A 23,059-nucleotide genomic window follows, 5' to 3' on the forward strand; every position below is an offset into this window, starting at 1 on the left:
ACTTTGCACATAGTGTTGCCTTATATAGAGCTACTTGTTATTTACCCTAAACAAAGATTCCCACAGTAGAGTGATACGTTGTACTGTTCAAATAAAGCAGGAGGAGATCCCCAAAGAGATACAACACACAGCTATTCCAAAGTTTCTCTCAGGAGTTTATTAAAATTGTTCCTGCATGTTTAGAGGAATAACACGGCAACTTATTCTTTTCTTCTACCCTTCCTAATCTTTATTTCTAGTCCCAGGAAAGCCGACCATGATGATCAGCACCACCATGGGCAACACAGCGCTGATCCAGTGGCAGCCACCAAAGGAAATGGTGGGCGAGCTGATGGGCTACCAGCTGCAGTACAAGCGCACCGACGAGGAGACCTTCATCTCACGTGAGCTGAAAAAGACCGACGACCATTACACGGCCACCGGGCTGCACAAAGGCGCCACCTACGTGTTCCGTCTCAGCGCTCGTAACCGCGCCGGCATCGGCGAGGCCTACGTGAAGGAGATCAGCACCCCCGAGGACGTGCCTTCAGGCTTCCCATTCAACCTGCGGGTCACGGGACTCACCCAGTCCAGCACCCAGCTGACCTGGGAGCCCCCGCTGATGGCCGAAAGGAACGGCAAGATCGTTCACTACATGGTTGTGTACAGGGACATCAACAGTCAACAGAACAGCACCAACCGCACGGCTGACACGCGCATGACAATCCAGGGCCTTAATCCTGACACCACCTACGACATCCGGGTGCAGGCATACACCAGTAAGGGCGGGGGACCCCTCAGCCCCAGCATTCAGAGCAGGACCATGTCCAACGGTATGACGACACATGACTGACATTTACACACAAACACACAGGAGGTGTTTGATTTGAAAACAGAAAAACAGGGTCACAATATCATTACATAATCACATTATATTTACACAGGCATCGCTTGCAACAACACACGTCAGCACGCCCATCAACATCACATCACCTGAAGTGTAAACACTCTATAAGTGGCTCTTTTCTGTCTTTCTCATCTAACACTCTATACAGTACAGCTCTGTGTTTATTGATTTGTAGAGTACTAATCTCATTACACGCTACAGTCACATTACCACTCAGCCTCCCTCCTATTAGTCACAAATGTAAGGAGTACTCAGCATGTACATCCCCATGCATTTTATAATCTTATAAATGTAAGACTTCTTATTAATAGCCAGTTAATCGTGAGGCCTATTTTAAGACACATGTTGTCATATGCATTTCTTGGTAATCACAGAGATCTTGGTCTGTTTGCATGTGTTGTTATAAACGCTGTGAAATAAATGGAACAGGCTTAGGGACATGAAGGCTATTTTTATGTGATCTGTAAACAAGCGTGAAAGAGATTGTTGATGTTCTTCGAACGCCCCTGTGGCTTGTCAAGTTTTGGTTCAAAGGTATCACTGCATAATGTGTTCACATTATTTACTGAGAGGGTTTCTTGTCGCTGCTGTAGTGTGAAATTGAATTACGCACGTTTTTGTGGCGTACAAGATGTCATGTATGAGATAATAATCAAAGGATTTTCCCCATCCCAGATTTTCCCACCCTTAACTTCGGTGTCAAAGCTGTGATGAAAACATCAGTCCTCCTCACCTGGGATTTGCCACCGAACTACAAATCCCAAGTGCCTTTCAAGGTGAGTGCAAGGATTTAAGTAATCCTGACAAATACATAAAGAACATATTTTAGATAGACTTTATCTTTAAACCTGCCGTCCAGTTAAAGACTTTATAATGCTGGTTACTTTTGTACTTGTTAATGAGATAACGTTTTATTCTCTATTTAAATAAAGTTAGCACTGTACAAGAATTACAGCACTTTTTTATTTTGATTGCTTTACACAACGTGCATATCTTTATTTGTCAAGCACTTTTAGATTTTGACACTTCGACTGAGGTGCTATACGGGTACTTCCTTATTTGCACTGTGAGATACAAAAGTTAGATTCCTGTTCATTTACAAGATGTATTAATCTGTCAAAATGATATCATACCAATTCCCACTCCAAGGTAATGGTGCAAAGACAATTTGAAGTGTAAAAAAACCAAATGGATATGCTCCAATGGGCAGGTGTGACACAGACAAAGTGTCTCACTGAGAGTCCGGCTGCTTTTGTCCACGTGTGTGCAAGTATGCGTTGGAGGGAGTGATAAGAGAGAAACTGCATTTGTCTAGAGTTCTAGATTGTGTTTTGTTTGTGTTCAAAGCATAACTCAAAGCTTTCCCTGGTGCGCACACAGATCTTATACAACCAGCAAAGCGTGGAAGTGCAGGGAAACCTGAAGAGGAAGCTGATCTTGCAGCTGCAGCCGGACACAGACTACTCCTTTGTGCTGATAAGCAGGGGCAACATTGCCGGGGGTCTGCAGCAGCAGGTGTCCATCCGCACCGCCCCCGACCTGATCAAGACCAAGCCCAGCACACATCAGGCTCAGGGTGGCAAGATGACCATCAACCTGCCTCAGGTTCAGACCACAACACATGTCAGGTCAGTAGTGAGACACATGGGACCGCACACACAGGCCAGCTCTGACACAAAAAATAAATACTACAATAAAGGGTTTTTGTTGCTACACAGTAAACTAGCATGAGAGATCAACGAGCTTTATTTGATTTGGTTATTGTTTGTGTAGTATCCCGTGTAAAGTATGAGGAGGGACCTATATATTTTAACACAGTCGCACTGACGAGATGGTTAGAATTAACGTTAGCAGCTGTTCTAAGATACATTAACATTCAAATGAGTAACAGTAATCATCCAGCAGTGAATCATTTAGTTATTGATGTACAATAAAAACTAGATTATCATTGTATGAAAATATAGGAGTAGGGAACAAAACTGACTGTAGCAGCTCAAGAGGCGAACTTCTTTCTGTTCAATGCTAAATCCTGAAACCGGAACTTTTAATTTAGCCAACTTAACACGAAGGCTGATGATAATTGAGACTTCTAAGATCGGGTGAAGCTGTATTATCTTTTGACTCAAATTGTTAAGAGCAGAATTGTGTCTGACCCTGACAAGTAAAGCCTTTCCTTCAGATACGCACGCGTACACACACACACACACACACACACACACACACACACACACACACACACACACATCCGTGTAGTGAGAGTGCAGAGGGTTGATTGGTGAAAAGATTACAGGGCTGTCAGGGCTGGCCAAGCTCCAGCACAGATTGACAGGCAAAGAGCACACGTGATTGGGGATGTGAGAGTGGAGGTGTGTGTGTATGTGTGTGTGTGTGTGTGTGTGTGCATGTGTGTGTGTGTGTGTGTGTGTGTGTGGGTGAGAGAGGGGGTGAGGGGTCTTGTTATACATGTCTTCTCCCACTCCCAGACTTGACTGACTGTTGAATCACAGACTCGAGGCCTGGAGAGAAAGGGGAGAAAAGCAGCTGCTCTTTCTGTCAGCAGCAGCTGATTTTACAAGTGGTTGAAACTTTCAGCTGAGGGAAGACAGACTGGGGGTGAACTGGGGCACCGGCGAAGGACAACCAGAGAACCAGTACATAAATAAACATATCGGTGTTCTCATACATCCACAAAAGTCCTGAATATTTCCGAAAACTTTCTGGATGAGCTGCTGAGTGAATGTAAAACGACCAAATTTTTCATCCTGACTTTATTGAGACTTTTTCCCGCAAGACCACAAGTAATATTATATATATATATATATATATATATATATATATATATATATATATATATATATACATGTATAAGGCAGCAGGTAAAATTCAGGAAAGTTCACCTTGAGCAGATGGGAGGGATGGGGAGCTTTTTACCGCTGTGTGGCCAGTTCAATCTTCATGCATGTAGTGAAGCTGTTTCATACTCTTTACTAGTTTGTTGATATTGTGAATACGTCCACTGACACATAGCATTAAGATAAAGCCATAAAACATTAGATTGTCAGACTCTTGGATTCGCAATCTTGGATTTCCTCAGTGTCTTTTTGCGTCATGTCTCGCGTCCTGAGAATCCGACACACACACACACACACACACACACACACACACACACACACACACACACACACACACACACACACACACACACAAATCACATTCATGCTTGAAAACAGCGAAAAAAAACAGATGTTTGTACAACATGTTCTCAATAATATTACACCCTAGTTTGACCCTAAAGTCCTTAATGTCTTTCTGATGTCATTACTGTCTATTTTTGGTCTTGATAACGAAAGCAGAAAAAGGAAACACACATTAGTAGACACATAGCTGCTCCTATTAACCTAAAGAATCCTATGGGGAGCTCTGTGAGCTGAAGGCTCCTCTCACTGGGATCGTGTTTGTTCCAGTCTACATGGCAGATGTTCTTAGTGATTAGCCATTAATTGGAGAATGCAGAGCCAATCTGCCGGTGTTCGACCTTGGTTGGAACCCGCTTGTGTACCACCCTTAGTTTTGAATCCAGTCCAGAAAACGTCACAGTGAAAGTATGTCTTCCTAAATGTTTTGACTGTGTTCATTAATACACTTGGCCCCTTTTGATGTCAGCGTGTACGCGCTACAGTCAGCCTGTCTTTACACAAGCTCTATTTTTCTTGGCAGGTGGTACTACATCGTGGTGGTGCCGGTGTCCCAGTCAACACAACAGTGGAAGAATCCAGACGAGATGGACCTAGACGAGGTGAGTGCCAGCTGGTGGCTGATTGGCTAATGTGTGAGGTCAGGAGTCACGGATTGCATCTTCCGTTCCAACTGGGTAGGAAGTCACTGTTTGGAGCTAATTAGCTCTACCCTCCTGGGCTCGGGAGGGGGGTGACACGGCAGAGAGATTTTAAACAATGACTCACTCGGGCAGGTGGGGAATGTCCTGATTGGAAGCCAAATCTGTAAACTGTACCCATCTGCTAAATCCAAAGGTTTGAGCGCAAAGTGAATATTCTTTAGCTTATTATTCAACTATGGATAAACTACTGCTCTAGATCCATATTTTTCCTTAAAGTCTCAGTTTGGAAACCCCAAACAAAGTTTTACATGAGATATTCAAATGAGGATAAAGATTTATGACTACTTTATTATTCTAATATTCTAATATTTGAATAAAGGTCTTCCTTGTCCACAAGAGAATTTAAGCTAAATGACGTGCCTAAATATTAATAGCATCATTTTTAAGTAAACTGTTAGGCTCGTCGCTTTCGCACTGCTTTTGTTTAAGTTCCCTGAAGAAATAAGACTGGAGACCTAGAGAGGGAGAGAGATGGGACTCCCTGAGTCATTAAACACCGAGCAGGCCATTGTCTCCTCCCTCCGACATAATGATTTAATAAAGCTACATCTGGAGCAGCGCATGAGACATCACTGACAGAAAACAAAATGCTGCTGAAAACATAATGCCGCAGTGCTGTATGCTCCTGCTCATTTATTAACCAGGCTGGCAGTCATGCTGAGATTGTGTGCTGGAGCGAGCGCTAATTGCTTACTTCGTAGCTTGGCTGCATTGTTTGCAAAGATGTATAAGTGAGCAAAGGGCATGGTAGCTGTGGAGTCATTATCTCTTATTTGGAGACATAGGAAGTAGCAGACCTAGACAGTTTGATTGCAAGGAAGTTAGGACATGCAGTTGTTCAAGCTTACTCTAATTTGTTAGAGGGGTTTTTTTTAACACACAAGCTGCGGAGATTTTTTTTTCTTTCTGCCAGACGCTGGGAAATGGACTTTTGGCATCCATCCTCCAATCCATTTATTAATGAGAAGTTATTTTTTATAGCACGTCCTCAGAGTTCAGGGTTCAAAATGAATTTAGAAACTGACCTTAAGTTTTGCTTTCTGTTTTCTGTTTTTTTTTTTTTACAGCTGCTCAGTTCAAGTGAAGGCCCTGTTCTGAGGCGAAGGCGCCACCTGGACTCCTCTAAGCCTTACATAGCTGCCAAGTTGGCCTCCCTGCCGACCACGTTCACCCTGGGTGATGAAAAGAGGTACAACGGCTTCTACAACAAGCCCCTGACCAGTCCGCAGGAGTACAAGTGCTTCGTCCTGGCCGTGCTCCGATCCGAGGGGACAGACAGCGCTGCAAACTATGTAAGAAAAAACACATTTAAGTGAAACTCTAATTTTACTGATTAAGGGCTGACAATCACACTCAACAGCGTGCCTCAGAGTAGTATTTTTCACTTTCTGAGTAAAGCCCCCTCCTGGATTTGTTAGATTAAAACGTCATTTACCTGAGCTTGTACTCTATATTTGTTTTGTGTCACTTTTCCTTTTTTCACACAAACTACTTAAGTTTATCACCCATCCTCAGGCTGTGACAGCGTTTCCAATCAAACCGTTCCAAAATGGCAGTGGCAGGCCAAATTGTTGTTGTTTTTATTACCACTTACCCTTTACTAGCGCCGCCTCTAAAAGTCATTGCAGCTTGTCCTGATAACTCCCTTATCAGTTGACTACAACATCAGAGATCCAGCTTTGCCATTTTGGAGAGCTGGTTGGGCACCGTGCAGATCTCTGAACAATGCTTATACAAGACCCTTGGCTTTCTAAGTGGAGGCCCTGTATACTCGTCAAACATGACACTAACTCAGAGTCCCAGCTCTCCTAAGGATGGTCTGGAGTAAACTTCACTGCAGGAAGAATGAGAGCCTGCAATTGCTCTGGGCTCCTCCACTACCCGAGACATGCATATTCAGAAGCTGGGCCACGGGCAAGCACAGAGGGGAGGGGGGGAGGGGGGGGGTGGTGCAAGTTCTTCATGTCCGAAACCAAATCCCAGACTTTTCACCTATTACTTTCTCTCCTCTCACATCTCCTCCCTTTTTTCTTTTTTCGCTCCCTCTCTTCTTTTCTTTGTCTCTCTCCCTCTACCCATCTTTCTCCACCATGAAGAGAGCAGAGGAGATTGATTAGTGCAGCTGGAGTTAAGAGGAAGACGAGGGCCTGGTCACAGGGCCTAGGGAGTCTCTAAAGCAGGCCTGATTCCCTTGAAATGCTGCTTTAAATGTCCCTAAAGCCCCCCCCCCCTCTCAGTAATCCTCCTCTCCTTCGCTCTGACAAGGGGAGGGAGGTGCGAAGGAGGCTATAGTGGGCAGCCGTGATACACTTGACTTCAAAGGAGATGCTTAAACCCCATCGCTGCACAACACTCTCACTGCAACCGCCAGACGCTGCAGGTCGGATCAGTGGCACTCAAGATTTGTCTTTTTCGGTGTACTGCCCCTCCTTTAACTACGTAGAACCCTCCCACTTTAAAACTTAATCACTTGGATTAATCAGGCTTCACTTACAGGGTGAGTCAATCAGTGTGTTTACCTTCAGGTAACCCAATTTCTTCAACTTCATGCAAATGAGACGCCTGGTTTCCTTAACTAAAGGAAATGTATCCAGAAACTCTCTTAGCGGAGCTGCATTGCTGGAAAAAAAACCCTTCTTCACCATGTATGAAGAGTTTTTTATTACAGGGTTTTTACAAAGACAGCGGGGAAAGAGCTGAGTGACGGGGATTAAAGTTAAGATAATTACGCTTGCAGTTTATCCTTGCAGCCAAAGTAATTATATCCAATGTCAGACCAACAAGGAAAGAGAAAAAGTTGCCGTTCAAAACTGAGCAGTAGAGTGTTGTTGTAACAAACCAAGGACGTGCATGCATTGGGAGCTAAACTGTCAGGTGTTGTACTCCAGAGCCTGCCCTCTCAATGAACCGTCAGTCCAAAGACCTTCTTCAGGCCCTGTCACAAATTCACTCAAAATATTCAGTCCTTGGTTCAAAGTACAGTAGACGGTGGGAGAGAAATCCTATAACTGACCTGAAACATGGGAGTCACGGTGATTCACTGCAGTGCATGTAACACACGCTTCTCTCCCTCTGACCTTGTTTTCCTGTGTGCATGACAACATGCCCGAATTCTGAGGTGGAGACTACAGGCAGGCTGTCATTGATCGCCGCACAAATCCCCCAAACGCGCTCTTTGTGAAACTCAGATACCACTGCAGCGTTTGTTTTTGTCACCCCCCAACGCAGCACTTGCAAACATTTATTACCAAACACAAAACGGGTACAGAAGGTAAAGCAGGCAGCGGGATGGAGCAGTTGGCAGGAGCCGCCTCGAGCGGGATCTTCACCAGACCCAGGAGAATAAGACAACAAGTACTGGAGTAAATGACTTGTGTCTTTACTACACTTCCCCAGCACCGCCCAAACTCCCTCAGCGTAGATCAAACAGGACCGCCAGGGTTTAATAAGCCCTCGTATATCAGTGGCCACAAGCAGCCAGCAGTGGTTGGAGGAGAAAAAGAGAGGGAAGGAAAAGGCAAAAGGGGGGGGATGAGAGAGAGAGAAAGAGAAAAAGAGAGTGTGCCTTCATGTCTCCCCAGCACCCAAGGCAGATAAACAAGCCGGAGGAAGTGTGAAATGGGATGATAGATGCTGGGTGTGTATAAACAGTATCATTTAATGCGAGAAGAGAGTGAGGGAGGGAGGTAGCATGAAATATTGTGTGATGTGAGACAGAGAGGAAGGGAGCTGTTGGAGAGAGGAAAAGAGGAAAGCAAATATTTTGTATTGTGTCCCGTCCAGTCTGTGAAGCTCGCATGAGACAAAGTGAAGTGGTGGGAGAGACGGAGGACGTGCTAATGTGTGTTTTTCTTTTTGATAGCGGCGAGGTGAGTCTGTGGCACGCAGACGTGTTCACAACGGTTTTTCTGTTTGCAGAGCTTTTCAGACATTTTATATTCCGCTCACTCGCGACAAAGAATTGTCTTTTGCAGCACTAATTCTTTCGGTGCTCTGGGCTCAAAACACCCTTAACATGGAAGACCGGCTTCTTTCCATATTCAAAAGGCCTCAACAAACAATATCAAGGGAGACTTATGAAAAACAGGATTGTTTACTCCCCAGCAAAGAGTAAAAAGCAAATCCAGATACAAGTTTTCACCGAGGGTGGTCGAAGGGATTTTCAATTCAACCCCTTTCTCTGCCATTTACGCCCGTAGTTCTTCTCCCCTCTAGTGATGCCTCCAGATATCTGGATGCTTGGTATTCAGACGGCCAGAGAGGGAAAAGTGCAGTTCTGGTGCTGAATTGGAAAGAGGGGCATGTGAGGGGAAAACAAGTGGTGAAAAGAAAGTGTAAAGGGAGAACTGCAGTGTGAGGGAGAAGGGTCATCATACAGGGTAGGCTACAGCCTGCAGCCATGTTTCTGCTCCTCAAAGATAAAGACATTATCTGACATACTCGTCATGTTTTCTCTTACCTCTGTATTTAGCGTCTCTATACAGTGTCTCTTTCTCTTTCCTCCTCTCCCTCTCGTTGTCTTTCCCACCGTGTCATGCAGCAATGAGCTCCTCAGCCTCCCCGGGGAGGCAGAGAGAACGGCAGATACGTAGTGGGTAGTCTTTGCATGTTTGTTTGTTTGTCTGGCGCACACCCCCGCGGCTTATTTAGCCACTTCTGGAGAGTCGCGGAGCTTGCAGGGTCAACGGCGAGTTGAAACAAATGCTGCCTGTGCTGCACGTAGCGGATGCTGTGCTCAGGGGACGGCAGAGCAGCGGCCGACTCGGGAAGTTGTGTAGCCCACAGGCCAGATAGCTGACTCGATACACTGCTACCACTATTACACCTCTAGTTCAGTCTCTGTGTGTGTGTGTGTGTGTGTGTGTGTGTGTCTCCTCGCTCTGTGCCATCTCTCATCACCCACTCTCTTTCTCTCTTCGCTCTCCTTCTCTTTCTCTGTCTCAGACAAACACTTACAATCGTACACGTACACGCTCAGCAGCAGCAGCAGCAACCTAGACAAACACACACTCTCGTGGAGACTCAGAGGAGCTCAGAAAAAGAAAGAAAAATGTATGCTCACACAGGCTCTTACACTCATTTATTTAGTCTCTACACACTCTACCGCACTCTTTCTCTCATTAAGAGATGCACACACATCGATTCAGTCTTCAGGCTTACAGTTGGACATACAGTGAAGCTATCATACTTATGTGCAGTGTTAACACCCACCTTTACATACTCTCCTTTGTCTCTTCTCAGTAGAATTTCATTGAATTTGAATAGAATGATTCTTTCAATTGTATCTAGTGTTTAAAGGCTCCACTTGATTTGTTTCTATGGTTTCCAGTCGTGTGTTTGTGCCAGTGGGTCGTGTTTATATTTATGTTGCATGAAGTTGCACTGAGATGTATGTGTTTCTTTTGCACTGTTGCCCAAGGTGAATTTCCCCTCAGGGACAATCAGTATATCTAATCTTATTTACCGTATTCCAGGTTCGCTTTCAGCATTTTTAACCCGTTACAGTTATAAATAAATACCAACCACGGATTGAAATTGAGACTGTCAGCACAACATGAAACAGAATTCAGAGCACCAACAATATGCAGTCTGGATTGAATAAATATTTTACGCTTTGAAATTACAATCGTAACATACTTACTTTGTACTGGGTCTTGTTCCTAATACTGGAGTAATAACTAAAGATAATGACGTCTGAATGAAATCATGATCAATGGAATTTGTAGAGTAAGCATTGTGATGCATAGATGATTTACTGAAGAAGACTGAACACTGTAAACATACAGTACAAAGAGCCCAGCTTAAACAAAGGAATTATGTAACAGATGTGTTACATAATTCTAGTACAGAGTCAGTCAGTCAGTACAGTTAAGTTGAGCTACGGTTATAGCTGGAGTAGGACTTTAATTGAATTGGACTATACTGTCCTTGTCCCAGTAAACCTTCACCACAGATAAATCACCATGTCTGAATCTACTGTGGCAAAACGTCCCCTTTCAGCTAGTTACTATTGGACCTTCTTCAGATTGGCCTACAACGTTACATACAAAACATTCAACAAATGAGCAGCAAACTTTATTTCCTTTCATCGATTTTACTTCAATATGATTAACTCCTTCAGCTGACACAACATTAAATTGTGTCCCCTCTTTGTGTCTAAAAATATGTGAATCTCGCTCACGCGCTCACCATTTGATGCCGTCGTCTTGTTTTCTTCCCCCCGGCTTTCTTTCCACACGTGTACGCTGTGCATGTTCCAGGTCGAAGCCCGGCGTACTGTGGAACGTGCACTGAACGCCTGGGCCAGTTTGGCAGTTTGAGGTGTTAGAAAATCAATTCCCAACCGAATTATCTGGGTGTGTTAGTCCAAGTTTGAAATATTTTTGCCTTAGTTGGATTTAAGTGTTTACGTTGATTTTAAAAGTCCGGTTTTAGTCGGACTAACACAGTAAATCAAAATTGTGTCGTCGTGCAAACGTACTTGAGTGTTTGAATGTTTCATAAAGTACATTTGTCATTTAGCCGAGTGAATCCAGGTATTCTATAAACATGGAGCTAATCTACACAAACCCCTTTCTGTCCATTGTGTACACATATGTACACACTGACTCAAAAGGCTAAGAGACACACACACACACACACACACACGTACATCTCTCCCTGTGTGTGACTCACTCTCAGACTCACACATTCCTTCGCTGCACCATCGCTCCATTGTGATATCACTCTGCGAGGGCATTAGGATCTGCGTGACTGGGCTTTTATCAGATATTAGGGCCGTTTAAATGGATGATCCCAGTACTGTGCCGTGACCAACAGACAAAAAGCTCTCTCTTTTTGTCCGTCCGTCCCCTCTCCTCTCACTCTTCTTACCCTTATCCCTCTCTGAAAGCACAGCTGCAGTCATTTGTTACACCATCCCCAAAATAAAAAAAATAAAAAAATCCCAGGATTCCCTGCAGGGCCGTATCCTACAGCCTTTTTTGGGCCCTCCTGAAGGAACAAGAAGCCTTGTGGTGTCATCACATCAGTTGTGTCCCACCACTGTGTACTCTTTGTTCTTAGATAATGAGTTCACACAGGACGGGAGACAAACAGTCTCATGAGCTCCTTTGTGTGTATCTCTGTGTGGAAGAATGTGAAATATTGCCGCTTTAAACTACCGCTATAATGTGGCTATGTGAGTCTTTTTACCTGCTACTTGAGTCATCTCTTGTCTGTGTCTAATATCAGAGTTTCAGGTTTGCACGTACACGACTGAGACATGCTGTAACGCTCACACCCATACAGTAAATGTTTCCGGCAGTTGCCCAAGAGAAGGCGAGATAACAGAACTATATGACAGAGCGCAGGACTCTTTGAGCTCATCTCAGCTTATCTTTCCAATTAATATCTGCCTGTGTGCAGGAGAGCAGGCTGCTGTGCGGCTAATGATCCAGATTACTGCTGCCTGCCGCCCCGCAACTCCCGCTGCACGCTGGGAGCCCAATTCCCTTCAAGGGCTGCGATCTGTCACCCATGCCCCCTCCGCATACCCGCTTCCCCTCCCAAACCTGCATCTCCCCTCGTCATTCAAAAGGAGCCACGCTGAGCTCTAATGACAGATGCCTCGCTCCTCCCTCTTTCTTTTCCTCATCTGTCACCTTGCTCTCCTGCAGTTGTGCTCCATTTACTTCCAGATACTTTTTTTTTTTTAAACACCACACTGTGTCGCCCCGCACACACACACTCACACACACCTCTGTCTCTCCCTCCTTTACTTCTCCCATACGTCAATTGGAGACGAAAGGCGCAGAGAGATGTCTCATTTAAAACCAAGGTGGAAACGCACCCGCACCGTCACCTCCTCCACCTCCTCTTCCGTCACGGTGTGAGCACTAATGAAGAAGAGATGAGTCCTCTCCTGTGCCCCCATTTATCTCTGTGGCCAAGGGACATGCACACTCATCCCTGCATCTCTGTCTGCAGCCTCTCTCTTGCTCTCCTGTCTCGCCCCAGCTCTGTCATCATCTCTAACGTGATGCAATCCTTTAATAGAGGCATAATAACTTCATTAACAGGGATGGTTATTGTTTTTTTGGGAGAGAGTCTTTTGAGCTAGTTTTATGGCTGGTTCTGTCGTATCCTTGAACTGAGCTTATTAATATCATGAAATAACTTCTCAGGATGCCAGTAGCATGAAATTTGCATTCAGATACTTTGAGTTCTTTTCAAGGTCGACTTGGCAAGCTCTATATATTTTTAGTGTTTCACAGTTTCCCACATTGTTACATTTTATTTTTTATGATTTCTCCTGTATTTTTTAATTTAAAAAAAAATGGGACTGCTTGTTACTTTTCTCCTTTTCTTCAATTGTTAGATTCATTTATGAGCATTTTTGTAACATCATTTTTATTTTTTTTTATTTTAGAAATTGGACAGCGACAATATTTCAGAGCATTTTCTCAGAAAAACAATTCGGTCTCTTTTGCAGTCTTCAGCTTTTTAAATATAAATATAAATAACTAAATACAGTGTGGGAGAGATAAAGTGTGTGTTCAAAATGAACTAAAGAAATATCAGAAAAATACTAGAGAGAGAGAGAGAGAGAGAGAGAGAGGAAAAAAATAGGCAAATCAGTGAATAAATAAAAGATTAAGCAAAATTAAATGAGGTTTGCTAAAACAAGACAACATCACAAGATCACTGCCACCAAATCTGTCTGTAAAGGTTCCACATATTCAACCCACTTGGACCAGAGTCTAACAAAAAACTTCCTTCTGTAGACGCAGACAAAAAGTGATCATTTCCAAATCTCCTCGCTGGACCCTCCTGATCTATCAGCCCTGCTTCCAGATTAGCTTGGCACTGCATCATTCTCTTAATTAGCATCGTTGTTGCCTGAAGCGCGGTCTCTGTTTCATCAATTCCCTCCTCTCTCTCTCATCGAGTCTGTCATTCGCTCTTTTAAGTTAGTTTTTTAATGTCAGAGAGTTGTTCCTAATTGTCATTTCTGAACTCTCGAAGTTCGCACAGGACTCAAACTAGCTTCTTCTGAGCTGTCGTCTCCATGTGGATAAGAGCATGGAGAGCTGCTTCGGCTACTTTGCCTCGTTTCAACATCGTTTTCCATCAAGTTTGTGGTCGTTCTACTTCTAGGAATACCCCCCTTTCTCCATTATTGATGAAAATATGAACAGGTTTTTTGAAAAACACACAGATTGAGGAGTCATTTTGCAAAACCGTCGGGGGGGGGGGGGGGGGGCTTGAGAATGAAGCTGCCATCCTCTCGAAAGCAAATAAATAGGAAAGTTTGAATCCAGCATTTGCATTGCCTCACCTTGCCAGTGTACTAGAATGATGTTCACATATAGATTTAGATCAACTTTATTCACAAAACACATCCTCTGGTTCCTCCATAACTAAAAACTCTACAGTATGTGGAAGAGTGCCTGCATGAACTTCTTTTCCCCTGGGATGTGAAGGCTATATTTAACTTGCTTTTTAGGAAGTCTAAAAAGCCCCCTGAAGGCGTGATTTAGATAAGAAGGGAAAATCTTGCATACATCTTAAAGCTTTGAAGTGACTCTGCTCTCATGCACCTGTGTTTCTCCTGTGTCTTCTTCTCCCCCCTGCAGCTGACTTTTTCAGCCAGTCCTTACTCCGACCCGATCCAGGGCACAACGAGCATGGCCCAGGGGATGGAGCATCCCGAGATGTTGTGGGTCATGGGTCCGGTGCTGGCTGTGGTCCTCATCATCATCATCGTCATCGCCATCCTGCTCTTTAAGAAGTAAGAGGCCGTGCTCGGTCGTTTGTGTCTGAGTCGGTGTGAGGTTGAACTGCAGTGACACTGACGTGATTGTGGGTTTCTTTGGGTTGCATCAGGAATGGTAATGAGACATGCTGCTCTCTGCCACTTGCACCAGACTGCTCACTCCACCAAACTGTAACATCCGATTTCCCCACCACATATACAGTGTAGCGGGGAGAGGGACTTAAAGCAGACTGATTTGTCCGTCAGAAAACTCTCATTTCTCCTGAAAGATTTTGGACCAGCTGGACAATTTTAACAGTTCCATGTGAAGTGTCAGATAAAACGTCAGCTGACTTTGCTCCCCTAATAAAAAAAAAAAAAGCACAGCCTGGCTGTCAAAAACTCTTCGTTTGGATGGAGAATGTGTTTTGGCAAACACCGTTGGTCATTTGAAATCAGAAACAGAGGGCTTAAACAAAATCTCAATCAAATCTCTTTGAAGCAGATCAGCTGACGTGAGTGCAGAGGCGACATTGACACAACTTGTTGAGGAATTTATTTTGGTTTCTATATCCCATAAATTGAAAAAAATAAAAAGCTTTATATCCCATATAAATTCCCATCAGAATATACTTCAAGCCAAGCTGAATTCATCAAATACTAAGTTAGAAACCCCAAAAATTTGATATATTTTTATTCTCGTCTTTTAAAAATATCCTTATTGATAGTCCATTATAAAAAGGAGTGATGAATAATTTCCTGTGAAATGAATCAGGCTGCCCGCCTTTAGGTTTGTTAGTATTCAACTTTTATTTGCAAGATAACAAATGTGGTTTGTAAATATCATATCTATTACACCCCAGCAGTTATTTACCTTTCTTGACTTTTCCCCCCCTGATTCAGTCCCAGACCCCTAGCTTCTCCTGACTCTATTACAAATTCTCCTTTTCACATCATACCTATTCTCCAACCTGCCATCCACAGCCCCGCACACTGCTGTGTGGCCGTGGTCACCGGCACACTTAGAGAGCGACCGGTTAATGATAGGCCTTGAGACAGCTCACTGCGGAGTAGCACTTCCTCTGCCTGGAAGCCCTTTTCTCCATGTGGACACAGATCGACAGGAGGGACTGTGGGGAGGTGGCTGGTGTGCCCTTTTCACTGTGGACTGGCAGCACATGTGCAAAGGAATAATCACACCCTACCACAGGTTGTTATTGCTACCTGCATATTTGCCAAGACCAACAGCAGCAGTGAACAGTGATGAGGTTATTCTCCAAACTGTCCACTGTGTGTTAAGATCGCTTTTTTTATGCTGTGCTTTCAAGATGTGGTTTATGTTTTTTGGATAAACTGGATTTAGCTTTCTGAAAATAGAACCGAATAGAAACATTTGGTGAACAGAAGTGATAGTCATATGAGTTATAATTACCTTTAATCCCCCCTCCCCTTCTTTTTGCCCCTTTTTGAATGCAGCAAACAGGAAAGGTGGGTACTGTCGCTGTCACATTGTTCACAACTTCATCCGCCACTTCCCAAGTCCCTTCCATTCGTGTTGTGAAATCGCTGGAATTCATGGTCTCTTCTGGGCTACAGGGTCAGCTTCCTCTCAGCTCCAGCAGGCGCTGCTCAGAAAAAAAAAATCCGCTCACACAGAAATAAAGGGAATCCTTTTTTAAATTGGCGTGTCTAATCGAATTTGTTCAGTTTTACATGACTTACAAGACATGAGAGGCAGCAGACTCTGCAGCCCCCGATAACCGGGGTCAGAGGGACCCCCGGGTCACCTCGGTGCACCAGTGCATGTTCCACATCTAGTGCCAGTGCTCCCCCCTCAGATCTTCCTGTCTGCCAGGGTTTGTCTCCGTGCTGTTTCATTATCCAGCCAGTGTCAGCGCGCCCCTTCAGGATCGGCCCCAACTGAATATGCCAAGGCATCACCTGCTGCTGAATGGGCCATTGTGAAGTAAATGCCAGACGGGGAAACTGCTGAAAAAGAAATGTTCCCATCTTTTAAGCTGACATTTTCCACCAAGACCCATTCCTTCAGTTTCCCCCCCCCTCTCCGCTTCCTCATGGCAGGAGTCTCAACAAAGGGCCCTGTTCTACCCTCATTAAACGCACCCTGTACTAAACGCACTCATGCACATGCAATATGTGTGTGTGTATAAGTGTGTGTGTACTTACATTCTCACACGTCTTAACCCCTCACTTTGGGCCTCAGATGAATAACCCTATTGAGATTTCTGCCATGTTTACTTTAGCCCAGCACTAAAGTGTCATGTAGATTGGCATCTGATTGGGTCGGGGGGGGGGGGACATGGGGGGGCTGTGGAGAACAGCTCGCAGATGCCCGACTCTTTCAACACCCCCTCCCCCCAGCCCAGCCCCCGCACCAGCAGTGGTCTCTGGGAAAACCGGATACGGCCTGGCTCAGCTCTCGGCTGGAGAGGAAAAGATGCTTGTCGTAGATTAGCCGTCACGCTGCTAGCATTAGCTTAAGCCCCTGCAGCATAAGATAACAGGTGGCGGTGAGGCCCGGGCCCCGGCAGCATGAGGTGGACGGGGTTAAGGCTGTGTGTGTGCACCACCAGCTTTAGATATTCTCACCACGATGGGCTTCAACAGAAGGCCCTGCTCCTGCCTAAAACCCGCGTTCACCACTTGCAAATGGAGTGCAATGAGATGTGAAATTTCCACAGGGCGCCCTGATGCTTCATTCCGCCCATTTCCATTTGCAGTCTGAAGGCTTGTGAGTCTGCAGCTGTATCTGTATGACTGCATGTAGCTATAAGAGGGAGAGAGGTGGGGGAAGAGTACATCTGTGTGTGTGTATGTCAACAGATGCTGGCTCTCTGAACATTAGAATACAGGCGGTTTACGTTTTCCATCCCTCTGTCCGCCTTTCGCTTGACTGAGCCGAGCCAATCTGGGCCGCGCTCTCCAGTCCTGTGCTATTCTAGACTCAGCTAGGCCCAGCCTGGCAGTGCAGGTGCTGCAGAACTGGTCTAATTACCCAGTGTTGTGCCGCCCAGCTGATGAGCTAATTACAGCAGCCGCCTGTTTTCCTCTCAATCTGGAAAGCCAGTAAACACAATGTGTTGTTAGCGCACACACACACACACACACACACACACACACACACACACACACACAGCAGCGAAAAATCACGCATTTTAATCTTTGCTACACACAAACACGCGCTCATGTACACATTCCCACACACAGCAGCTGTCACCTATCCAGCGGCAAACAAACCCAACCCAGCCCACTCCAGGAAAATGACACCGTTCCTTCAAACACATTAAACTCCAGTTGGCAAACTAATGGGGCTAATTTCCTGGTACCTACTGTCTCTTGAATTGCCAGTCCTCACAACTAGTTTTGGAAACAATTAACCATTAGCCTCATCGAGTGTTCAGCACGGGGGAAAATGTGTGCATTTTTCCTCAGCTCTTTGTTCTAACCATATAGGAGGAAATGAATGTCATTCTTAATCATCTGGTCATTTTTACTAGCTTGATAAATTGATGAGTCATATGAAGTTCTAAAAAGCATGTATGTGGTCACAGCTCTCACATGTGGTCGATGTCTTAATTTACATCTCTGCCATCTCAGGAAGCGGGCATCACCTCTACCCAAAGATGAGCACTCAGGTGGGGTGAAAGACTCCCTGCTGGCCAACTCCTCCGACCCTGTGGAGATGAGAAGACTCAACTACCAGACTACAGGTAACAAAAAAAAACACAAAGGGACTTAAACTAAAAAAAACACTAAGCGACACCTGATGAAGTTTGATCTGTTGATGGTTGTATAATTACAAACCTGGTCATGTGAGGATTTCACTTCCTATTTGAAGACTTTGGTAAACAATGTCCATGTTGAGACCGGGTTCACCAGGTATCGCTTCACGCCTGGTGTGGTGTGAATACATCAGCATTCAGGGCTCTTTTCCTCTAGGTAGTCAGAGCTGAAGTACATGCACATGCGTAGTCTGCAATTTCCTTCTTCTGTGGAAAATGTTAAAAAACGTCTCCCTTTATGATGTCTCTGAACTGTTAACATCACACAGCCCATAAAGTGCCATCTTTATGATGATTGTATGAAAAATTAAATGGGATGAAATTAAGAATTTGCCCAGACGGGATTTCACACACTGCTGCAAGATAACTTTGAACAGATGCAGCTACAATCTCAGTTTCTGTCACCCTTTCAAAGCTTAAATGAACAAATGATCTTGATTATAAAAACGTGATTGTTTGTCTAACTTGTTGCTGTTTAAACTGTATTTTAGAGAATGGAAAATAGTTCTTTGTTAGTGTTAGTGTCTGCAGGTAGAATCCACATCTGCTGGCTCTTACAGACTTACGTTTTGGGGTTTTGTTCTACTTTAAAGTATTTTTAAGTGTTTACTGCACTTTGAGTCTGAATTTTTGATTCAGGCCTCTTTGCAATGTGAAAATCCTGCCTGTAACTACTCAAATGATCCATTGAGAAACCTGTAGACAAGATCTTAAGGTGACTCATAGCTTTTAGAGTGTTTTTTAATGTCCTGTGTTTTTTAAGCTTTTATTTCCTGAAATTATGGGTATTACATTTTGATATTTCTCTTTTCAACTAAACTCTGAGCCAAATTTCCTAAAGCAATTTACTTCTGCAATGAACACCTGCCCTCCTCTCTTGCAATTCTTTTGATGGATCTCTTGTTTGCTGGCTCTTTGTAGCAGGTGTTTCTGTATCAAATCTATGTTTCCTGCTTCTTTATTATGAATTCAATTCAGATCAGTCCTATAAAAAATTATAATAATGAGAGAATATAAAGAAATCATGTGAGCATCTGTGGAGGTATGAGAGGACAGTGGATTCAGATTCAGTCCACGCACAGTAGTGAAGTGGGTTGGGGTTGGGGGGGGGGGGGGGGGGGGGGGTTGTGTCAGGGTGCCCGCCTCAGCATCAGCCTTCTTCCTTTTTTCCTCCTGATCTCCTCCCTCCTCTCTCGGCCCTCGCTCCTCCTCCCTCCATGAGCTCCTTTCATTCCCCCTAGCTGGTAATGAGTCCTGCTGCCTCTGATGTCAAGGTGAGCCAGGCTGAGGGAACAATGGAGCTGAGAGAAAATGTCAACCCTCTGTGCACACGCAGTTGTGCGTCTCTCTGTGTGTTTTCTGTGTATGTGTGTGTGTTCTCACGGGTTATTAAAGATCCTGTTCCCCTACACACACACACACTCACACAGCCCCTTTGAACCCCTGCAGAGGAATTAAGCAGCGCTGCCGCTCTAAAAGAGCCCTGTTCTTCCATCCTCCCACTCCTCCTCTTTCCTCTTTTGTCTTTCACTTCTCCCTGTAGGGTAATCTCTCTCTTTCTTTTCTCCTTTCTCTCCCTCTGTACGTCAACATTTATCTCCTTCTTCGCCTTCCCTCCTCCGCCTTTGCTCCTCACTGTTTTCCTTCAAGAGTGGTGATTATCAAAAAAAAAGTCACCATGGCTGGGTCTAGCTTGTGAAAACATGTGAGATTCCAAGGCGGTGCTAAGTGAATATTGAGCAGTCTGTTTCTCTGTCCTCTCGCTCTTTCTCTCTTTGATTCGCCCACAGCAGGTGAACATTCCTGCTCTGATTCTGATTGTTGTTAAGTGGTCCAGCCGATTGCAGCTCATGTCTCCAGCACATTGGTTTGTTAAACAGACCCCGGCTGTACCATCCTTATGGCACTCCAGCAGCAGGCGTGTGGTTCTACAAGGAAATGGCCTGGTTTATTCTTGGCAGACCCGGTTCAGATAGTATTTGCAAACGTTAGCTAGTTTGAGCGTATCAAGGGAAATAATGGTTTGTATAACAGGCGATGTAGCGGTTAGCATCATCATCATTCATCTGCAGATGAAAATAAGCATTTAGTTTGCTGAGATCTGGAAACATCAATAAGTAAAAGAACAAGAACACCATAGACAAAAAGAAAGGTTAAATATCAGTATTCTTTAAATTAGAGAAAACAAGAAGTAACTGGTTCAGATTTTATATTTGTATAAATTTATAGGCCGTGTTACATACATCTGAAGTGTGCAGACTTTTATTTCACCTCCACATGAACACTCCCTCCAGGATTTTTCGCAGGCTTTTTGTGATTGTTGCGACTTGAAATGCTTTGATTTTGGGGCAGCTAATCAAAAAAAAAAAATGGTGATGAAACGTGTGATGTTTTGAGGCTGTATTTTTTCAGTGACATTGCAGAAGCTAGTTAATTTGCAAAATGGTCGCAGCTGTTTTTTTCGTCTTTTAAGTATCCTTGCCAATAAAGGCTCAAGATCACAAGAATTCAAACACAACATGCACAGTACATTGATTAATGTCAGTCACAATTACAAACAAAATTATTAATCTTAAAATGAATAAAATGATAACATGTTTCAATCGAAAGATTCCAACCCTAAACAAAGAAAAACCAAAGACGCATATCCATCAGGCTCATAGGACTTCACATCTTACACAGAATAAGCCAAGTACCACTGAACTTCTCTGATGTAACGCCCTCACTCCTCACCATATGAGGTGTGAGTCAAAATCTTAATTAAAATAATCACAGAACTTCTACATCTGCAATCCAAAAATAATTACCGGTCCTTTTACTGACAGACATACATAACACCATGGATAATATTTGCGATCCCGACATTGCAGCTTCCTCGAGGGACTGAAATAAAGTGTCTCAGAAAAAACACCAGATCACGTGTTTTTGATGTTGCCAGATCTTAGCAGTTACTTTGGGGGATTTAAGTTTTTTTTTCAAAAGTGAAAAACCAGTATGTTGACCACCTCTTTGACAATTACTCCCAAGTTGCAATAAGAGGAGATGTTCCTTTAACACTTCAGGAAACACAAGTAGTGCCCTTTCTACAGGAGTGCTCTTTACACTGAGCAGTCTCAGGGGAGCATTTTAAAGTCAAGCTTTGTATGCACTTCTGTTTAACAACCCAAACTACACAACTTGAATTGTCCTGAGAGAGTACACCCCGCCCGCCGTGTGCTCCTGCTAACAGTTAAGGTTATCTGCAGATACTGTTTGGCCCTGGTCTGATCCTGAGCCACCTCCATTGATTGAGTGTTGTTCTTCCTCCCTCCTTCACTGTCCTCTCTCTGCAGGTCCCAGCTCTCATCGCTGCCCCAACACTCCAAGTTAGTCCGCTATCTCACCTACTGTGTATTTCCCACACATGCAGTCACTCGTCCTCCCCCACTCCCCCCCCCCCCCCTCCCACCACCCCCCACCACCGATCACATTCCCCTCGATGCAATCCTGACAGACATCACAAGCCTCACAAGCTTGTAGCCTCTGGCGCTCTATGGGATGCAGCGGTGTCCCTCTCCCAGCTGTGAACTTCCCACAACACCTTTTTTTGGTGCAGAAGCAGAGGACTAGATGGTTTCAAGGACAGTTGAGCAGTGCGGACAGTTACTCGTGCTGTACATCAGCCTTGTTATCTATGGCTTCACTCTCCATTTACCCACCAACATAGCCGTAAAGGACCTGGCTGAACACATAAAAACACATACACTAATGTGTCTCTGTGTGATAGTATTAAATTAGTGTAATTGGTCAGGTCTCATCTCGTGCAGTGGCCATAGTTACCCGCCATTAGCCGTTAACATTACAGTAATTATGAGCTGAAAACGTGACCCCTGACCCTACAGATGTGCTCTGCCAAAGGATGTTAATATTTATACCTTTATGGTCTCTCTGATCTCTGTGTGACTTCAGGCGACATGTAAGTTTAATGATGCTCCCCGTATAACTTCAGAGCCCCTTCATGTGTCGCATACAGTTAACTTTGAACACATGAGGCAAGTTCCCAACAATCCGTTTAAGCGCAGAGCCTTGCCAAGTTCAGAGGCACAGGGGGAATTTGTGTCGGTAGATTAGCAATAAATCATCCAATAACCCAGCGATGAGAAATCTAGAGAGAGGCAGGGGGGGGGTTGTTTGAAATTAATCCCAGCCCAAGCACTCCAGGCTGGGCCAGGAGATAGACCATTGTTGAGAAAGAGATTTTCAAAGAAATGAGTTTTGGCTGGTGACCAGTCAGTTTTTTCTTTTTTTTTCCCCCTCCCTGGGAAGTGACAGTGTGACTGATCTGTAGAGACTTGTGGGTTCCTTCTCTGATCCCACCTCTGCCACCGATTGAGCGCTGTGGAGTCAGAGAGATGTCTTTCCTCCCGTTTCCTTCCAGGAGCATGCTCACCCAGTCACTCATGTGCATTGCCTCTGCCAGCCCCACCTCTGTCCTCCTCACTTAGCATGACGACATCACCAAATGTCACCAAATGTCACCAGCCTGTTTCAACCTGTGAGCTCTCTCTCTCTCTCTCTCTCTCTCTCTCTCTCTCTCTCTCTCTCTCTCTCCCTCCTCTCTCCCTCTCTTCATGCATTGTTGAACAAAGTGCACTCTCTTCACCGTTGCACAGCCACCTCATGGTCCCACTGGTAGCCTCACTCACCCTGTGGTCCAACCAGTGTTTGGTGTAAGTCCATGTGCATGTCTCATGATG

At 44.5% G+C, this 23,059-nt stretch overlaps 1 protein-coding gene across 1 annotated transcript in view; it reads left to right on the forward strand.

The window, feature by feature from the left end:
* Positions 1 to 23,059, forward strand: part of LOC132978539 (receptor-type tyrosine-protein phosphatase F) — a 132,997-nt gene that overhangs the window by 86,577 nt on the left and 23,361 nt on the right. Inside the window, exons 14-22 of the mRNA XM_061043743.1 lie at positions 240 to 812; positions 1,562 to 1,662; positions 2,267 to 2,514; positions 4,604 to 4,682; positions 5,852 to 6,076; positions 14,402 to 14,556; positions 18,139 to 18,251; positions 21,656 to 21,688; positions 22,336 to 22,424. Of these exons, the coding sequence (XP_060899726.1) occupies positions 240 to 812; positions 1,562 to 1,662; positions 2,267 to 2,514; positions 4,604 to 4,682; positions 5,852 to 6,076; positions 14,402 to 14,556; positions 18,139 to 18,251; positions 21,656 to 21,688; positions 22,336 to 22,424 (1,616 nt within the window). The remainder of the gene's footprint in view (positions 1 to 239; positions 813 to 1,561; positions 1,663 to 2,266; positions 2,515 to 4,603; positions 4,683 to 5,851; positions 6,077 to 14,401; positions 14,557 to 18,138; positions 18,252 to 21,655; positions 21,689 to 22,335; positions 22,425 to 23,059) is intronic.

This window comes from Labrus mixtus, chromosome 8 (genome assembly GCF_963584025.1).
Source record: "Labrus mixtus chromosome 8, fLabMix1.1, whole genome shotgun sequence".
NCBI classification, from domain to species: domain Eukaryota; kingdom Metazoa; phylum Chordata; class Actinopteri; order Labriformes; family Labridae; genus Labrus; species Labrus mixtus.